This window comes from Trichechus manatus, unplaced genomic scaffold (genome assembly GCF_000243295.1).
Source record: "Trichechus manatus latirostris isolate Lorelei unplaced genomic scaffold, TriManLat1.0 scaffold00105, whole genome shotgun sequence".
NCBI classification, from domain to species: Eukaryota; Metazoa; Chordata; class Mammalia; order Sirenia; family Trichechidae; genus Trichechus; species Trichechus manatus.
This window is the reverse complement of record NW_004444041.1, coordinates 6,558,754-6,576,623: the sequence shown is the minus strand read 5'-3', so window position 1 is coordinate 6,576,623 and position 17,870 is coordinate 6,558,754. Positions and strand designations below refer to the sequence as shown.

At 39.5% G+C, this 17,870-nt stretch overlaps 1 protein-coding gene across 5 annotated transcripts in view; it reads right to left on the bottom strand.

The window, feature by feature from the left end:
* Nucleotides 1–17,870, bottom strand: part of CNOT6L (CCR4-NOT transcription complex subunit 6 like) — a 133,374-nt gene that overhangs the window by 44,234 nt on the left and 71,270 nt on the right. For all 5 annotated transcript variants that reach the window (XM_004383118.2, XM_023737617.1, XM_023737616.1 and 2 more), the window contains one exon: nucleotides 11,593–11,682. In XM_004383118.2, coding sequence (XP_004383175.1) covers nucleotides 11,593–11,682 — 90 coding nt within the window. The remainder of the gene's footprint in view (nucleotides 1–11,592; nucleotides 11,683–17,870) is intronic.

Below are 17,870 nucleotides of genomic sequence, written 5' to 3'. Positions count from 1 at the left end.
GGAAGAATCTGGAGGACATTATGCTGAGTGAAATAAGTCAATCACAACAGGACAAATATTGCATGAGACCACTATTATGAAAACTTATGAAAACGTTTACACACAGAAAGAAACAATCTTTGATAGTTACGAGGGAGACTGGGGTGGAGAGAGAAAAACACTAACTAGACAATAGATAAATGGTAACTTTGGAGAAAGGTAAGGCAGTACACAATACTGGGGAATTCAGCACAACTTGACCAAGGCAAAGTCATAAAAGCTTCAGAGACAGATCCATAGTCTTGGGGAACATCTAGCTCAAATGGCATAACATAGTATAAAGAAAATGTTCTACATCCTACTTTGATGAGTAGCATCTGGGGCCTTAAAAGCTTGCGAGCAGCCATCTAAGATACTCCACTGGTCCCACCCGTCTGGAGTAAGGCAGAATGAAAAAAATCAAAGACACAAAAGAAAGATTTGTCCAATGGACTAATGGACCACAACTACCACAGCGTCCACCTGACTGAGTCCAGAACAACTAGATAGTGCCCGTCTACCACCACTGACTGCTCTGATAGGGGTCACACTAGAGGGTCCCAGACAGAGTGGAAGAAAAATGTAGAACAAAATTCAAACTCACAAAAAAAAAGACCAGACTTACTGGTCTGACAGACTGGAGAAACCCCGAGAGTATGGCCCCTGGACACCCTTTTAACTCAGTACTGAAGTCACTCCCAAGGTTCACCCTTCAGCCAAAGATTAGACAGCCCCATAAAACAAATAATAACACACACAGTTAAACCATGCATATGAGACTAAATGGTCATACCAGCCCAAAAGCAAAGACAAGAAAGCAGGATGAGACAAGAAAGCTGGATGAATGGAAATGGGGAACCTAAGGTCAAGAAGGAGAAAGTGTTCATACATCGTGGGGTTGGCAACCAATGATGCAAAATAGTAATGTTATTAACTGTTTAATGAGAAACTAATTTGCTCTGTAAACTTTCACCAAAAGCACAATAAAAAGAAAATATTAAAGAAACAGTTCAAAATATACTAAAATATGTTTAACATAATAATACAGTAATAACAATGTTTTGACACGTCACAAAGTAGCATCCATTTGTTATTACAAACCATTACATGTACCTCAATTTTTTAACATAGTAGGCTTTACGGGGGTTGGTTCATAACTATGGGTTGTACGTAAGTCGGAAGTTCGTAACCTGAGGACTGCCTTATATAATATGGTATTTGCACAATGTCCAAATCATATAACATCCTATTTCACAGAATGTTATCTGTCTTAGGCTGGGTACTCTAGAGAAGCAAAACCAGTGAAGCATATATATGTATAGAGAGAGATTCATCTCAAGGAAATGGCTCACGCATTTGTGGAGGTGGTAAGTCCCAAATCTGTGGGTCAGGTTATCAGGCTGGAGGCTTCTCTTGACTAACATGACTGCAGGGGCTGATGAACCCAAAGTTGGCAGGACAAACAGCAGGCTGCTGGCCAATGGGGCTATGGAAGCTGGTGAACACCAGAATCTGCAGGGCAGAGGGCGGGCTGCCGGCTCAAAGAGCTACAGAAACTGGAAAATTCCAAAGTGAGCAGGTCAGGCTGCAGGCTGCTGGCTCAAGGCCCAAGAATCAGATTTCAGATGATGACGAGCCAGATGCAGGACCCAGAGCAAGGAAGAGCTTTGCCACAGCATCCATATATTTTGGAAGCAGGTCATACGCACAAGGACACTCCCTTCTCATCAGATACTTGAGGAAGGGTGTGACTTAAGGGCATGACATGAGTAAGGGTGTGACTCATGATATACCCTATACTAATACTGCCTCATTAACATATATAGAGGTTAGGATTTACAACAGATAAAATGGAAGATAATTACATAATATCACAAAACGGAGGATAATTACAATCATTGCCTAGGCAAGATGACACATAATGTTAATCATCATGGTTCACTCCCTGTCAGCTTGTCACCTGTACACATCCCCTTAACCAATACATAATCTCTAAAAAAAAAAAAAAAAAGAGACAATTATAAGGTCATACTGGGGCCTAAGATGATACAACCATGTGTGCAACTGAAAACTCACTAGCCCCATTTACATCTTATATAAGTGATGGGATAAGAAAGGGAAGAAAACAAAAATATTTGCTACATATATATATACGCACATACACACATATGATAAAGCAAGGAAGAAATGCTCATAACAATTACAGTCCTCAATTCTGCAACTGGTCATGTGGTTGTAACTGGTATTTAGAACTACCTTCTTCCATAGCTCCTTCCATATTCCCTTTACCCTCAGCAAGCACCTCAGCTGGTCATGGTTCTTTGCCTGGTGCGGTGACCCAAACCTTCATTCCTGAAGGGTCTAGGCCATTAGTAGTCGTGTCAGAATTGGGTTGCTGTACTTTTCCACTGACTTTAATCGCTGGGCATGGTAGTACTAAGAGCCACCCCAAGGGATCTCCTGTATTCCAGACATACTCTTCTTTACTTCCACTACGTAATATCAGTCTGATTTCCCCTTGGTAATCAGGATCAATCACACCAGCCAGTATGGTAACTCCCTTCTTTGCCTGTTGATCCAGCAGCAGGAGGCGCCCAAAGTGGCCAGTATCATTCTTAACTTCCAGTTCAATGGAATCAGCGATGTGTCTCCAGGTGGGAGCATTTCTCCATCTAGAACTAAGACCTCTAGAATTGCAGGGCATAGGATGGCGGGGACAGGAAGCAAAAATTTTGCGAGTGGGTCACTAGGGGTAATAACGAGTGGTGTCACTCCCATTTCCACCCCTTGATTCCGGGTCCCATGAATTCTGGCTCTGGGAGAAATAGCACCATATACTGGACATTTATTTAGAGCATACACAGCCTCCTGGAGAACACTGCCCCAATCATGCAAAGCACTACTATCTAGTTGGTGTCGTAAGTGTGTCTTTAGAAAGCCATTCTATTGTTCTATCAGCCAGTAACTTCTCTTGATCCGAGGCAATGCTGTGTAGAAAACCATGACAATAGATAAGGCATTCTGTGAGTCCACAGATGGTAGCTTTAGCAGAAGCACTACATATAAGGAAGGCAAATCCATATCCGGAGTGTCTATCCCAGTAAGAATGAAATGCTGCTTTTTCCATGATGGAAGCAGTCCAATGTAATCAACTGGCCACCAGGTTGCTGGCTGTTTCGAAGAATGGTGTCATATTGGGGACTCAGTGTTGGTCTCTGCGGACTAAATTATGACACAGGGCAGGAGAGCTGATATACTGTTGAGGTAGGACGGTAAAGGTGTATTACTGATCTTGTCAGCTGAAGGCAAATTGCTTGAGGTGTTTCCTCAAAACCAGAATCAAGAAAAACGCATTGGCAAGATCAATAGCTGCATACCAGATACCAGAAGATGTATGAATTTTCTCAAGCAATGAAACCACATAAGAACAGCAGCTGCAATTGGAGTCACCATCTGCTTAAGTTTATGATAATCCACTGTCATTTTAAGATCTGTCTGTTTTTTTGCACAGGTAAAATAGGGGAGTTGAATGGAGATGTCATAAGAATCACCCCCCCTGCATCCTTCAAGTCCTTAATGGTGGTAGTAATCTCTGCAATTTCTCCAAGAATACAGTATTGCTTCTGGCTTACTATTTTCCTAGGCAGGGGCAGTTCTAATGGCTTCCACTTGGCTCTTCCTATCATAATAGCCCTTACTCCACATATGTCAGGGATCTAATGCAGGGACTCTACCATTTGCTGAGTATGTCCATTCCAATTATGCATTCTGGCACTGGGGAAATCACTATAGGATGGGTTAGGGGACCCTCTGGATCCACTGTGAGATGTACCTGAACAAAGACTATTAATAACCTGATCTCCGTACAACCCCACTCTGACTGGTGGACTATAGTAACATTTTGGGTGTCCTGGAATTACTGTCAGTTCAGAGCCAGTGTCTAGTAATCCCCAAAAAGTCTGATTATTTCCTTTTCCCCAACAAACAGTCACTCTCTTAAAAGGCCATAGATCTCTTTGGGGGTAGGACAGATGAAAGATTAACAGTATAAACTTTCGGCAGTGCAGTGGGGTCCCTCCTCAAAGGGACTTGGCCTCTCCTTCATTCAAGGGATTGTGGGTCTGTAAACTGGCTCAAGTCTGGGAATTGACTGAGGAGCTGTGATTCTCTATTCTAGCAATTCAAGTTAGACTGACATTCACTTGACCTAGAATTCTTCTGCTTGTACAGATCAAGTAAATATTTAGTAAATTTTCCATCTATTTCACTCCTAGCGACACCATGAGTAAGTAGCCATGCCACAATACCATACAAGTCAGACTATTCTGATTACTGCTTTGACTCTGCCCTCCGTTAAGGTAAACACACCCTCCTTGTCTTTGTTGATTAAGTGCCACCACTTGGTCCTTATTATCATGGGATCCGATCAGCCCCATTGTAGTTAGGTGCCTTAATTCAGTTAGGGCAGTCCCCACTGTCAAATCTGACTTACATAAAATAGCAATCATAGCCATCTTCAGGGATGCTGGGGCTCCCTTCACAAATTTGTTCCTTACCTTTGTGGTAAAAGGTGTGCCCTCTGGGCACTCCATAGGTGGGTCTGTGGGTTCAATCTGATAAATCTATTCTAACATGCCAGTTTCTCTAAGCCTTTGAATGCCTTCTTCTACATACCAAGGCAGGTTTGGCACTTCCACCTGATTTAGTGTAGGCCATTGCTTAATCCATGCTTCAGTGAACCAACCAAATAAACTATTAGATCCTTTCCTAAGGTCTCAAGCTGAAATACTGAATGAAGAATCTGTGCTTACTGGGCCTGTATCAATAAACTCAGACTGATCCAACTTTATGTTCCTTGCACAATTATCCCATACCCACACATATTCCCCAGGTTTCTGTTTGTATATACTAGAAAAGTCAAGCAGTTCTTTTGGAGTGTAATGTACCTCCTCCTGGGTCACACTTTGTACTTCACCTATTGAGGCTGGTCTTAGTCATCTAGTGCTGCTGTAACAGAAATACCATAAGTGGATGGCTTTAACAAAGAGAAATTTATGCTCTCACAGTCTGGTAGGCTACAAGTCCAAATTCAGGGCATCAGCTCCAGGGAAAGGCTTTCTCTCTCTGTAGGCTCTGGAGGAAAGTTCTTTTCATCAATTTCCCCCTGGACCAGGAGCTTCTCCGCACAGGAACCCTGGGTCCAAAGGACATGCTCTGCTCCTGGTGCTTCTTTCTTGGTGGTATGAGGTCCCCAACTCTCTGCTTGCTTCCCTTTCATCTCTTGTAAGATAAAAGGTGGTGCAGGCCACACCCCAGGGAAACTCCCTTTACACTGGATCAGGGATGTGACCTTAGTAAGGGTGTTACAATCCCACCCTAATCCTCTTTAACATAAAATTACAATCACGAAATGGAGGACAACCACACAATACTGGGAATCATGGCCCAGACAAACTGATACACACATTTTTGGAGGGACACAATTCAATCCATGACAGGCTCTCTGGTACTGAAGTCTAAAACTGACTTAAAGGCAACAGGTTTGGTTTTTTGGGTTATAGGTCAAGAGGTAAAAAGAGGTGGTAGGAGTGGATCCTGGGAATATTCAGCAATGCCTTGTAAGGCATCTGCCTCATGTGATGCCCCAGGCACCACCCCAGGCAATCTCTCAGAGACTCTTCAGGCACAGCCAGGTGAATCTCATCAAATGGGGGTAAAAGGGATAACAGGTGGCTTAGCAGACAAAGATGGAGCAATCTTTTCAGATGGGAGGGGTGGTGCTGTTGACAGGAGTGATTCAATGGAATTTAGTGGTCCAGTGTCCCCAGCTTCCTGATTATCTGCCTATATGTCCCCATTTCAAGTTTCAGGATCCCATGTCCTCCCAATCAATGCCCTCACTTTGACTTTAAACGTCATTCAGAGTTAGGAACTGAGACGATATTAATATTCAGCCACTCTGACAATAAGACTCTGTGTTTGGTTTGTGGCAATATCATCTCTGCAAATCTAAGAAATAAGGCTTTCTTTCTATAAGGGCACAAGTGGCCACTTTCAGGTGGCATCAGTTGTGAATCTGAAGTCCTGAATTCATCTCTTTCTTTCACCAATTTTTCTAGCAAAAGTAGGACCAACCAACCAGCTTCCTTATACTTCTCATTCTGACAAAACTGTAGAAAAGTATCCAATATGCAGTCACCTGGAACCTTGTTTCTCACAAATATTTGATCTACTGGTGGTGATATCTTGAATATTTCTATTGCCACCTCATGCCACGGATCAGCAGTGACCTCTTTACTACTGGAGGCAGAGTCATCAGCACCTTTAAGACTAGCTAGACTTATGAAAAAATTTAGAAATCTCATCCTCACAATTTTGTTTCTCCAGAACCACTCTTGGTACTAAATGTCTTAGACTGGGTTCTCTGGAGAAGCAAAACCCATGAAGAGAGAGACAGAGAGAGAGATTCATCACAAGGAAATGGCTCACACAGTTGTGGAGGCTGGCAACTCCCAAATCCTTGGGTCAGGCATCAGGCTGGAGGCTTCCCCTGACTCACGTGCTTGCAGGGGCTGATAAACCCAAAATTAGCAGGTCAGACAGCAGGCTACTGGCCCATGCGGCTGAAGAAGTTGGCAAATTCCAGACTCAGCAGATCAGACAGCAGTCTACTGGCTCACAAGCCTCAGAAACTGATGAATCCCAAAATCAGCAGGTCAGACGACAGGCTGCTGGCTCAAGTCTCAAGAACCAGAGGTCAGATGATGATAAGCCAGATGCAGGATCCAGAGCAAGGGAGAGCTTTGCCAAAGCATCCATATATACTAGATGCAGGTTATTCCACCAAGAAAACTCCACTGTCATCTGATACTTGAGTAAGGGTGTGACTTGAACAGGGTTGTGACTAATGGATACACCCTACACTTATCCTGTCTCATTAACGTATAGATGTTAGGATTTACAATGAATAAAATGGAGGATAACTACATCAGATTACAAAACGGAGGATAATTACATCAGATCACAAAATGAAGAATAATTACAATCATGGCCTAGCCAAGCTGACACATAAGGTTACTTGTCAGAGTATCATGGACGTTAAGTGACACATGACTATATATCAGCATAAATAAAGCGCATGGTGTTTACCAACAACATCCAAAGAGCCAATAAACATATGAAAAGATGTTCAATTTCCAGTGTAACCAAGAAAATTTTAAAATGATATAGCATATTTTTTATCCATGTTGACAAAAATTTTCAAATTATTAATATCCAGGGTTAGTGATGGTGTTAAGAAAGAGCTACTTGCATACTTGCATGTACAGGTAGTAGAAATACAACTGGTACTGCTAACTGGGAGGACAAACTGGCATCATCATTTAAAATTTAAAAACATGCATGTCCCTATGACCCAGCAATTCTATTTCACAGATCAGCCCTATCATACATCTGTTTTAAGCAGCATTCAAAAAGAGGTTCATTACACCATGTTAGTAATAGCAAAAGCAATGGTAAATGGCTAAACAATACCCACATTGTGGAAGTCTATGCTGCGGTTTAAAAGAAAAAGAATAGATGTATGGATGGATAGATAGATATGCTAAAGTGGAATGCGATCCTAGGAATATTGAGTGAAAAGAAGCAGAAAAATATATAATAACAAAATATGGTATATATCTTATTAGAAACTAAAAACCACATGTGAAATACTATAAAATTTCTAACAGTATAATTTTTGCATGTAAATGCCTACAAAAAGGCCTAGAAGGATAAACATCCAACTTAAAAGTGTGGTTACCTACATGAGATAAATGGTAGTGGTCAAAGGAAATTTTAGCTGTAACAGAAATTTTAATATTTTTTACAAGGAGAATCATAAATTCATACGAAGAAAAAGAAACATTGTTGCTATCAGACATTTCCTTAAAGAACAGCTAAATGTAGCTCTCTGAACAGAAAAGAAATGATAACAGAAGGAGAATTGGAACATCAAAAAGGAAAGAACAATGGAATGGGTAAAATTAGGGGTAGATATGATAGATTATGCTTCTTCTCATGAGCTTCTTAAATCATATATGATGGTTGAAACAAATACCATAACATTACCTTTTGTGGTGCTCAAAAACGTAGGTAGAGCAAAAACTGAAAACAATTATTTTTAAAAAGTAGGGAGTGTAAAGGAACCTACTAAGTGCAAGTAAAGTGGTAAAACACCATTATCTGTAGGCTGTGGTTAAGTTATGTATGTAAATTTTAACATTAAGAGCATCCACTATGAAAACCATGTTGTTGTTGTTGTTAGGTGCCGTTGAGTCGGTTCTGACTCATAGCGACCCTACATACAACAGAATGAAACACTGCCTGGTTCTGCGCCATCCTGACAATCGTTGTTACGCTTGAGTCCATCATTGCAGCCACTGTGTCAATCCATCTCATTGAGGGTCTTCCTCTTTTTCATTGACCCCCTACTTTATCAAGCATGACGTCCTTATCCAGGGACTGGTCCCTCTTGACAACATGTCCAAAGTGTGTGAGATGAAGTCTCACCATCCTCACTTCTAGCAAGCATTCTGGCTGGACTTCTTCCGAGACAGATCTGTTCATTCTTTCGGCAGTCCATCGTATATTCAATATTCTTCTCCAACACCGTAATTCAAAAACATCAATTCTTCTTCAGTCTTCCTTATTCACTGTTCAGTGTCTTAGGCTGGGTTCTCTAGAGAAGCAAAACCAGTAAAGCTTATAAATATATATATATAAATTTATATCAAGGGAACGGCTCACGCAATTGTAGAGGCTGGAACGTCCCAAGTCCGTGGATCAGGATAGAGGCTTCTCCTGATTCATGTAGCTGCAGGGGCTGGCAAACCCAAGATTGGTAGGTCGGAGAGCAGGGTTCCCACTCACAGGCTATGAAGTTTGATGAATCCCAAGATCAGCAGATAAGCTGATAATTCGAGTCCCAAGAACTGGAGGTCAGACGAACAGGAGGCGGCTGCAGGATCCAGAGTAGGCAAAAACCAGAACGTCCACTTATAATACAGCTGCAGGCCACAAGCCCAAGGAAACTCCAGCTTTCACATGCATGTGAGGCAACTGAAAACACCATGGCTTGGGTCAGGCACACCTTAGTCCTCAAAGTGACGTCTTTGCTGTTGAATACTTTAAAGAGATCTTTTGCAGTAGATTTGCCCAATGCAGTGCGTCATGTGATTTCTTAACTGCTGCTTCCATGGGCGTTGATTGTGGATCCAAGTAAAACGAAATCTTTAACAACTTCAATCTTTTCTCCATTTATTATGATGTTGATTATTGGTCAGTTGTGAGGATTTTTGTTCTCCTTACGTTGAGGTGTAATCCATACTGAATTTCTTCCCATTTATTTAGATCCTCTACGATTTTTTTCAGCAATGTTTTACAGTTTTCAATGTACACGTCTTTCACCTCCCTGATTAAATTTATTCCTAGGTATTTTATTCTTCTAGATGATATTGTGAATAGAACAGTTTTTTTAATCCTTAATCTATAGATAACTGATTTTCAACAAGGGTGCTAAATCCATTCAAGGGGGAAAGAAGTCTCTTCAATAAATGATGCTGGGACAACGGGATATCCATATGCAAAACAATAAAGCTGGACCCTATCTATTACCATATATAAAATTAACTCAAAATGGATTAACAACCTAGATGTAAGAACTAAACTATGAAACTCTTAAAATATAGGGGTAATGCTTCAGGATAAACTTTTAGACAATGGATTCTTAGATATGATACCAAAAGAATGAGCCAAAAAAAAAAACAAAAGTAGATAAATGGAACTTCATCAAAATTAAGGATTTTTGTGCAACAAAGGAACTTATCAACACAATGAAGAGACCACCTACAGAATGGGAGAAAATATTTGAGAGATGTATCTGATAAGGGTTTAGTATCCAGAATATATAAAGAACTCCAACAACTCAACAACAAAAAGACAAACAATGCAACTAAAAATTGGCCAAAGGACTTGAATAGACAGGTTTCCAGAAAAGACATACAAATGGCAATAAGCACATGGAAAGATGCTCAGGGTCATTAGGGCAATGCAAACCAAAACCACAATGAGTTACCACCTCACACCCACTAGGATGGCTATTACTAGAAAAACAGAAAACAAGTTTTTTTTGGCCAGGATGTCCAGAAACTGGAACCATCATCCATTGCTGGTGGGATTGTAAAATGGTACACAGCTGCTATGGAAAATAGTTTTGGCAGTTCCTCAAAAAGTTAAACACAGAATTAACCCTATGATGTAGTGATTACAATCCTAGGTATGGATCCAAAAGAACTGAAAGCAGGGACTTAAACAGATACTTGTACACTAATGTTCATTTCAGCATTATTCACAATAGCCAAAAGGTGGAAACGACCTAAATGTTCATCAACAGATTAATGAATAAACAAAATGTTGTTCATAATACAATGAAATAATTATTCAGCCATAGAAAGAAATGAAGTCCTAACATGGACAAACCTTGATAACATTACACTGAGTGAAATAAGGACAAATATTGTATGATCTCACTTATATGAAATATCTAGAATAGGCAAATGCCTAGATACAAAAGTTTATTAGTGGTTTACAGGAGCAGACGGGAGGGGGAAAAGGAGAGTTGTTGTTTACGGGGTATACTGTTTCTGTTGTTGTTAGCTGCTACAAGTCAATTCCGACTTACGGTGACCTTATGTGTACAAAGTAGAACTGCTCCATAGGATTTTCAAGGTTGTGACCTGTCGGAAGCAGATCACCAGGTCTTACTTCTGAGGCAACTATGGGTGGGTCTGGACCACCAATCTTTCAGTTAATAGTCCAGCACTTAACCATCTGCACCCAGGGGCTCCATTTTTTGCTTAAGCACTCAAAATATTGGTAAAACTATCAAGACACTACTAAATTTAGACATTTTCCTTGGAATACTAACTTCTTAAAATAAAGAAGACTGAAACGGAGCTAAAGAAAATTGTTCCTGTATAGAAGACATTATCATAATATATTTTAGCTATACCCTTTTTAATTCTCTCTTTGTGATTAGAACAAGAGAATCTCAGGTTCACAGCTCTGGTATTAATCAGCTGTGTAACTTGGGTAAATTACTTTACTCTCTGAATCTCGGAAATTCCATGTGTAAAATGGGAGTAAAAATACTTACTTCTTAGGTTATTGGGAAGATTAAACCAGATAATGTAACTGCAACTTCTAACATAAAAAAAAAAACCACTACCGTTAAGTCGATTCTGACTCATAGCGACCCTATAGGACAGAATAGAACTGTCCCATAGGGTTTCCAAGGAGTGCCTGGTGGATTCAAACTGCCGACATTCTGGTTAGCAACCATAGCTCTTAACCACTACACCACTACTTCTAACATATTGCTTGGTAAATGAAAGCACTCAGCATATAAAAAGAAAAAAATCCCACTACCATGAGAACTCCAGACCTATAAGCAGTTATATAAATTGTCAGAAGATCTTAAGCAACATGTCCTACATTAGATAGAACTAATATCTCTGCTTTGTCATTAACAGTTACCTGCAAGATTGTCAAGCATGAAATTCAGTAGCTTTCGGGTTCCATCTGGGTCCTGGTATAAGTTGAGAATATCCTGTGATAAAGGATTGCCTAAAGCAAAGGGTAAAAATAAAAACTATTTAAGACTTAAAATTGTATATGATAAAAAAAAAATACACTATAAAATTTAAAATACTAATTTTATAAATTAAGTTTTGCCATATTTAATCTAGTCATATATTTTAAGAAATTATATGAATTTGAAGAAATAGTCTCTTTATAAAGACAGTGGAAAAAAAACTTCAAGAGTTATACTGTGTATCTAAAATTTAAGAGCCCTTTGGGCTTGTCAAACTCAAAAACACATATTAATCATTGCCAATTCTGAAGAAATATCACAGCCTGACTCGAGGCAACTCTAAAGGTTTTACATTTAATTTTAAAGACACAGCATTCTAACTGAAAGACAAACAGCCCTACATGAGAAAGAATAAATGAGATTTCATAAAGAAGAGGTAACTTCTCTAATTTATATTACTATATATGGGAGAAGTGAAAATATTCAAGTGAGAAGAAAACCTGTTACCAAGATGAATTAACAAAACGTGGGAGGAAAGTAAGAATTTTGTTTTGACAGTGATCAGGGATATCTGAGCACTACTACCTATAGATTTATCAAATATCAAAAACAAGCAATAAAGTTAACAGACTTTTTATTCCCTTAAGAAATAAAGAAGAGGGTTCGTTAAGATAAGCTTGCAACACAGACTTTCAAACAGATTTGGAAAAAAAAAATTGAACTTGTAGAAATAAGGGTTCTAACTGCTGAAACAAAAACAAAAATTTACAATACAACAGACAGACACCAGAATGGCTAAAATTAAAAAACACTGACCAACCAAGTGTTTGAAAGACTGTGAGGTTATCTGACCTCTCATACATTGCTGGTAGGAAGTGTAAAAAGGAACAGCTATTTCCCAAAGCTGGTTGATAGCTTCAAATTACCTAGAAATTGGGAAAAGGAAACTTCCCGGGGGTGACACAAATCTTGACAAAGTGAAGGCCACACAGATATATACCTTTGTCAAAATTCATCAATTTGGATACTTAAACATCTGGATGTTTTGCTGCATGTCATTATAAATCAATAAAGTACTGGGGGAAAAAAGCAGCTTGGAGATCAGCAGAACTATAGAAAGGAGCACAGAAAGCAGAGCCTTCTCAGTTTCAAAGGGTAGGGCCACGTTCTCCTGGATCCCAACTCGGTTCCGGAGTGTGGGGCTGCAGTTAAGGTATGCCAGGTGGAGGGGGCCACTGCCTGAAGATGAGGGGTGGGGCTTTCATGCACAACAGGGAGAAGAACGGGGCCTGCCAGGGCCGAGGGAGTATGTTAGCCACTGGACTAGGAGAATGGGGCCACCTAAAGCCAAGGGAGCACAGCTGCCATCCCAGAGGGCCTGGAAGGCAGAGCTGAAGCCCAAGGCTGAAGAATGTCCACCTAGAACCTAGACAGCATAGCCAACACCCAGAGACTGGAGGGCAGGGCCATTGCCTAGATGGTCTCAGAGAACAGAGGATTATTTTCAAGCCTTGAGAGCTAATTGTTCTGCTGGGTTTTGGACTTCCTTGGTGCCTGTTATCCCTTCTTTACCTCTAATTTCTCCAATTTGTAATGGAAATGTCTACCTTGTGCCTGTTCCACCATTGTACTTTGGAAACACATAACTTGTAATCTAGATATTACAGGTTCACAGATGAAGAAGAATTTTGTCCCAAGATAGAATATGCCTAAAGTCTCACTCATATTTGATTTATATGATTCAGAAGATGAGATTTTGGACTTGGAATTGATTTAAGACTCCGGGGACGATGTGATGGGGTATGTTCTGCATGTGGGAAGGATATGAATTCTGGGGGGGGCCAAAGGACAGAATGTTGTGGATTGAACTGTGTCACCCAAAAATATGTGTTGTAAATCCTAACTTCTATGTCTGTGGTTAAAATCCCATTTGGGAATAGGCTGTCTTTGTTATGTTAATTAGACAGGACTAGTGTAGAGTGTATCTTGAGTCAATCTCTTTTGAGATATAAAACAGATTAAATGCAAGTGAGCAAGCAGAGATGGGGGAAGAGAGATGCCAGGCCACATGAAGGCTGCCCAGGAGCAGAAGCTCAAAGACACAAGGACCTTCCTCCAGAGCCGATAGAGAAAGCCTTCTCCAGAGCTGGCATCCTGAATTTGGACTTCTAGCCTCCTAAACTGTGAGAAAATAAATTTGTTTGTTAAAGCAACCCACTTGTGGTATTTCTATTATAGCAGCACTAGGTAACTAAGAGAATATACAAAGTTTACTGAAGGATTTCATTTTATGAAAATACACTGCAGTATAAAAAACTAGAGAATACCAAAGAAAAACGGAAGATTTCAAAACCAGATGGAGAGAAAAGAACCAATCACTTCCAAAGACTACAAATGAGAATGACATCAAACTACAAAAGCAACAATGGAAGCTGGAATACAGTGGAATAATATATTCAAACAGTGCAAGATTTTATTGTAGACTTCAACACTACTCTCTGTCACTGATAGAGTACAGAAAAACAGTAAGGATAAAAAAGACCAGAACGACACCGTCAACCAACTTAGCTGAACTAACATTTACATAATACTACAATCAAAAATAGGAGAATATACATCCTCATGAAGTGCACATGGAACACTCAGTAGTATAGACCATATTCTATGCCAGAACAATAGTAGCTTATTTAAAAGAAAGGAAATCATACAAAGCATACTGTCTGACCACAACAGATTAAAACTAGAAATCAATAACAGACAGGTATCTGGAAAATTCCCAAATCTTTTGGGATTAAACATAATACTCCTAAATAATTCATCAATCAAAGAGGAGTCACAAGGGAATTTAGATGTCAGTTCTCCCAAAACTGATTTATAAATTCAACACAATCTAAATAAAAATTCCAGCAGGATATTGTGCACAAATCACAAGCTGATTCTAAAATTTATACGGAAATGCCAAGCATTTAGAAGCATCAAAACAATTTTGAAAAATAAGGACACAGTTGGAGGACACATAGTACCTGATATCAAGGCTTACCAAAAAGCTACCATAGTCAAACATTTTGGTATTGGCATAGGTCAATGGAACACAATAGTGTCTAGCAATAGACCCACACATATATGATCAACTGATTTTTAACAAAGTTCCAAGTGCAATTCAATGTAAAAAGTATAGTCGTTTTAACAAATAGTGCCAGAATGTTTGATGTGTATATGCAAAAGAATGAACTTTGCACGATACACAAAAATTAATTCAAAATGGACCACAGACCTAAATGTAGAACGTAAGACTTGTAGAACAAAATATTCAAGAAGTCAAAGACTTCTTAAATGCAACACCAAAGACATGATTCATAGAAGAAAACAACTGATAAAAATGGACTTTATGTTAAGAAAATAAACATACAAGTCACAGACTGGAGAAAACATTTGCAAAATACATATCTAAAACTAGACATGTACAAAGAATATATAACGAACTCTAAAAACTCAATAATCAGAAAAAAAGCAAACCAGTAATAAAACTACACGAAGATTTGAACATATATCTCACCAAGGAATATAGTATACACATGGCAAACAAGCACATGAAAAAGATAGAATATCACTAGTTATTAGAGAAATGAAAACTGAAACCACAATGAGATATTACTGCAGCCCATGAGAATGGTGAAAAAATATATTAATAATACCACGTGCTAGCAAGTATGTATAGCAACTCCCTTATACTTTGGTGAGAATGCAAAATGATACATCCACTTCAGGAAACAGTCTAGCAGTTTCTTATAAAGTTTAAAATACACCTACCATACAACTCAGCAATCCCACCCCTAGGTGTACCAACCCATTAACCAAACCCGCTGCTGTTGAGTAGATTCCAACTCATAGCAACCCTACAGGACAGGGCCTCATGGGGTTCCCAAGGCTGTAATCCTTATGGAAGCAGACTGCCTCATCTTTCTCCTGAAGAGTGGCTGGTGGGTTCGAACCACCAACCTATCAGTTAGTAGCTGAACGCTTAACCACCGCACCACCACGGCTCCTTGGGTGTTTAACAAAGGGAAATAACTTATTTCACCCAGGAATTTGAAAAAGAATTTTTATAGTGCTTTATTCCTAACTGTCCATAACTGGAAACAACTCATACACCCTTCAATTTGTGAATGGATGAAAATCTCTGGTATATTCATACAATGGGATAGCTCAGTAACAGAAATCAGTGAACACGCAACAATATGAATGAATCTCAAATGCATTATGTCAAACAAAAGAATCCAGACTCAAAAAGCTAGATATTATGTTTCCGTAATAGGGCATTCTGGAAAAGTAGCTACCAAGGGTTGAGAGCAGGAGGAGGTGCTGAATTCAATGAGCCCAAAGGAATTTTGGTAGGTGATGAAATTGTTGTATTTCTTGATTGCGGTGATGGTACGTGACTTCATACATCTGTAAACATTTACTGAATTGAACTTCACTACATGTAAATGATACTTTAATTAAAAAGTTGCTAAAATAAATTTTACTGTGTTGGTGTTAGGTGCCTTCGAGTCAGTTCTGACTCATAGCGACCCTATGTACAACAGACCGAAACACTGCCCAGAGTTCTGCTCCACCTTCACAATTGTTTGTTTGATCCATATGTGAAATAAAGTACTGCTTTACACTTTAGTACATAAATTCTAAATAACTGAAAAATATATGAGAATTGCTTTTACTTATGCGCTTTCTTCCATAGAATTGATACATTTTGGATTTTTCTTTTAAGTGACTTAAGAGAACTCTTCCAACTTTCTGGATTTGTCATTGTCTATAGTTTTTTAAGGAACCCTGGTGGCACAATGGTTAAAAGCTCAGTTGCTAACTGAAACATCAGTGGTTGGAATCCATGAGTCGCTCCACAGGAGAAAGATGTGGTAGTCTGCTTCTGTAAAGATTACAGCCTTAAAAACCCTATGAGGCAGTTCTATTCTGTCATACAGGGTCACTATGAGTCGGAATCGACTTGACGGCAATGGGGCTTTTAAAAACAGTTTTTTAAGAGGCCTTCTTATCCTAACTCAAATATTCTACTTTCCACACACTCTCCTCAAATCTCAAAGTAAAATTTCTAAACATTAGCTTGTTGAACCAGGATGATCCAACTCAATATTAAAATTTCAATGTCTGTTTCAAAGGAAGACAAAGAAGTAGGAAAAAGGCACCCCCACTTTCCAGTTTCAAGACAAAATGAAATCTCATAGGCAGTCCATTCTCATTGTTTCTTTTTAAAATATCACCGTTCTATTTTAAATGCTCAATTTTCTTTTTTTGACACAAAATACCACCATGTGGCTATTAAGACTGATTTAAAGATTATTTCAAGTTTTATCTTCCTAAGAAAGTAAAGCTACATTCATTGTTGTTGCTGTTAGTTGACGTCAAATCAATTCTGAGTCATGGTGACCCCAATGTGTGCAGAACAGAACCACAGAGTTTTCAAGGCTGTGACCTTTCAGAAGCAGATTGCCAGGCCCATCTTCTGGGCATTTTTGGGTGGGTTCAAATTGTCAACCTTTTGGCTAGTAGTTGAGTACTTAACTGTCTGTGCCACCCAGGGATTATTCATTGTTGTTGTTAGGTGCCATCGAGTCAGTCCCACCTCATAGCAACCCCACAAGCAACAGAATGAAACAATGCTGGGTCCTGCGCCATCCTCACAATCGTTACCACGCTTGAACCCATTGTTGCAGCCACTGTGTCAATACATCTCGTTGAGGGTCTCCGTCTTTTTCGCTGACCCTCTACTTTACCGAGCACGATGTCCTTCTCCAGAGACTGCTCTCTCCTGACAACATGTCAAAGTATGTAAGATGTAGTCTCGCCATCCTTGCTTCTAAGGAGCATTCTGGTTGTACTTCTTCCAAGACAGATTTGTTTGTTCTTTTGGCAGCCCATGGTATATTCAATATTCTTCACCAACACCACGATTCAAAGGCATCAATTCTTCTTCGGTCTTCCTTATTAACTGTCCAGCTTTCGCATGCATAAGAGGCAACTGAAAACACCAAGGCCTGGGTCAGGCGCACCTTAGTCTTCAAGGTGACATCTTTGCTTTTTGACACTTTAAAGAGGTCTTTTACAGTAGATTTGCCCATGCAATGCATCTTTTGATTTCCTGACTGCTGCTTCCATGGGTGTTGATTGTGGATCCAAGTAAAATGAAATCCTTGACAACTTC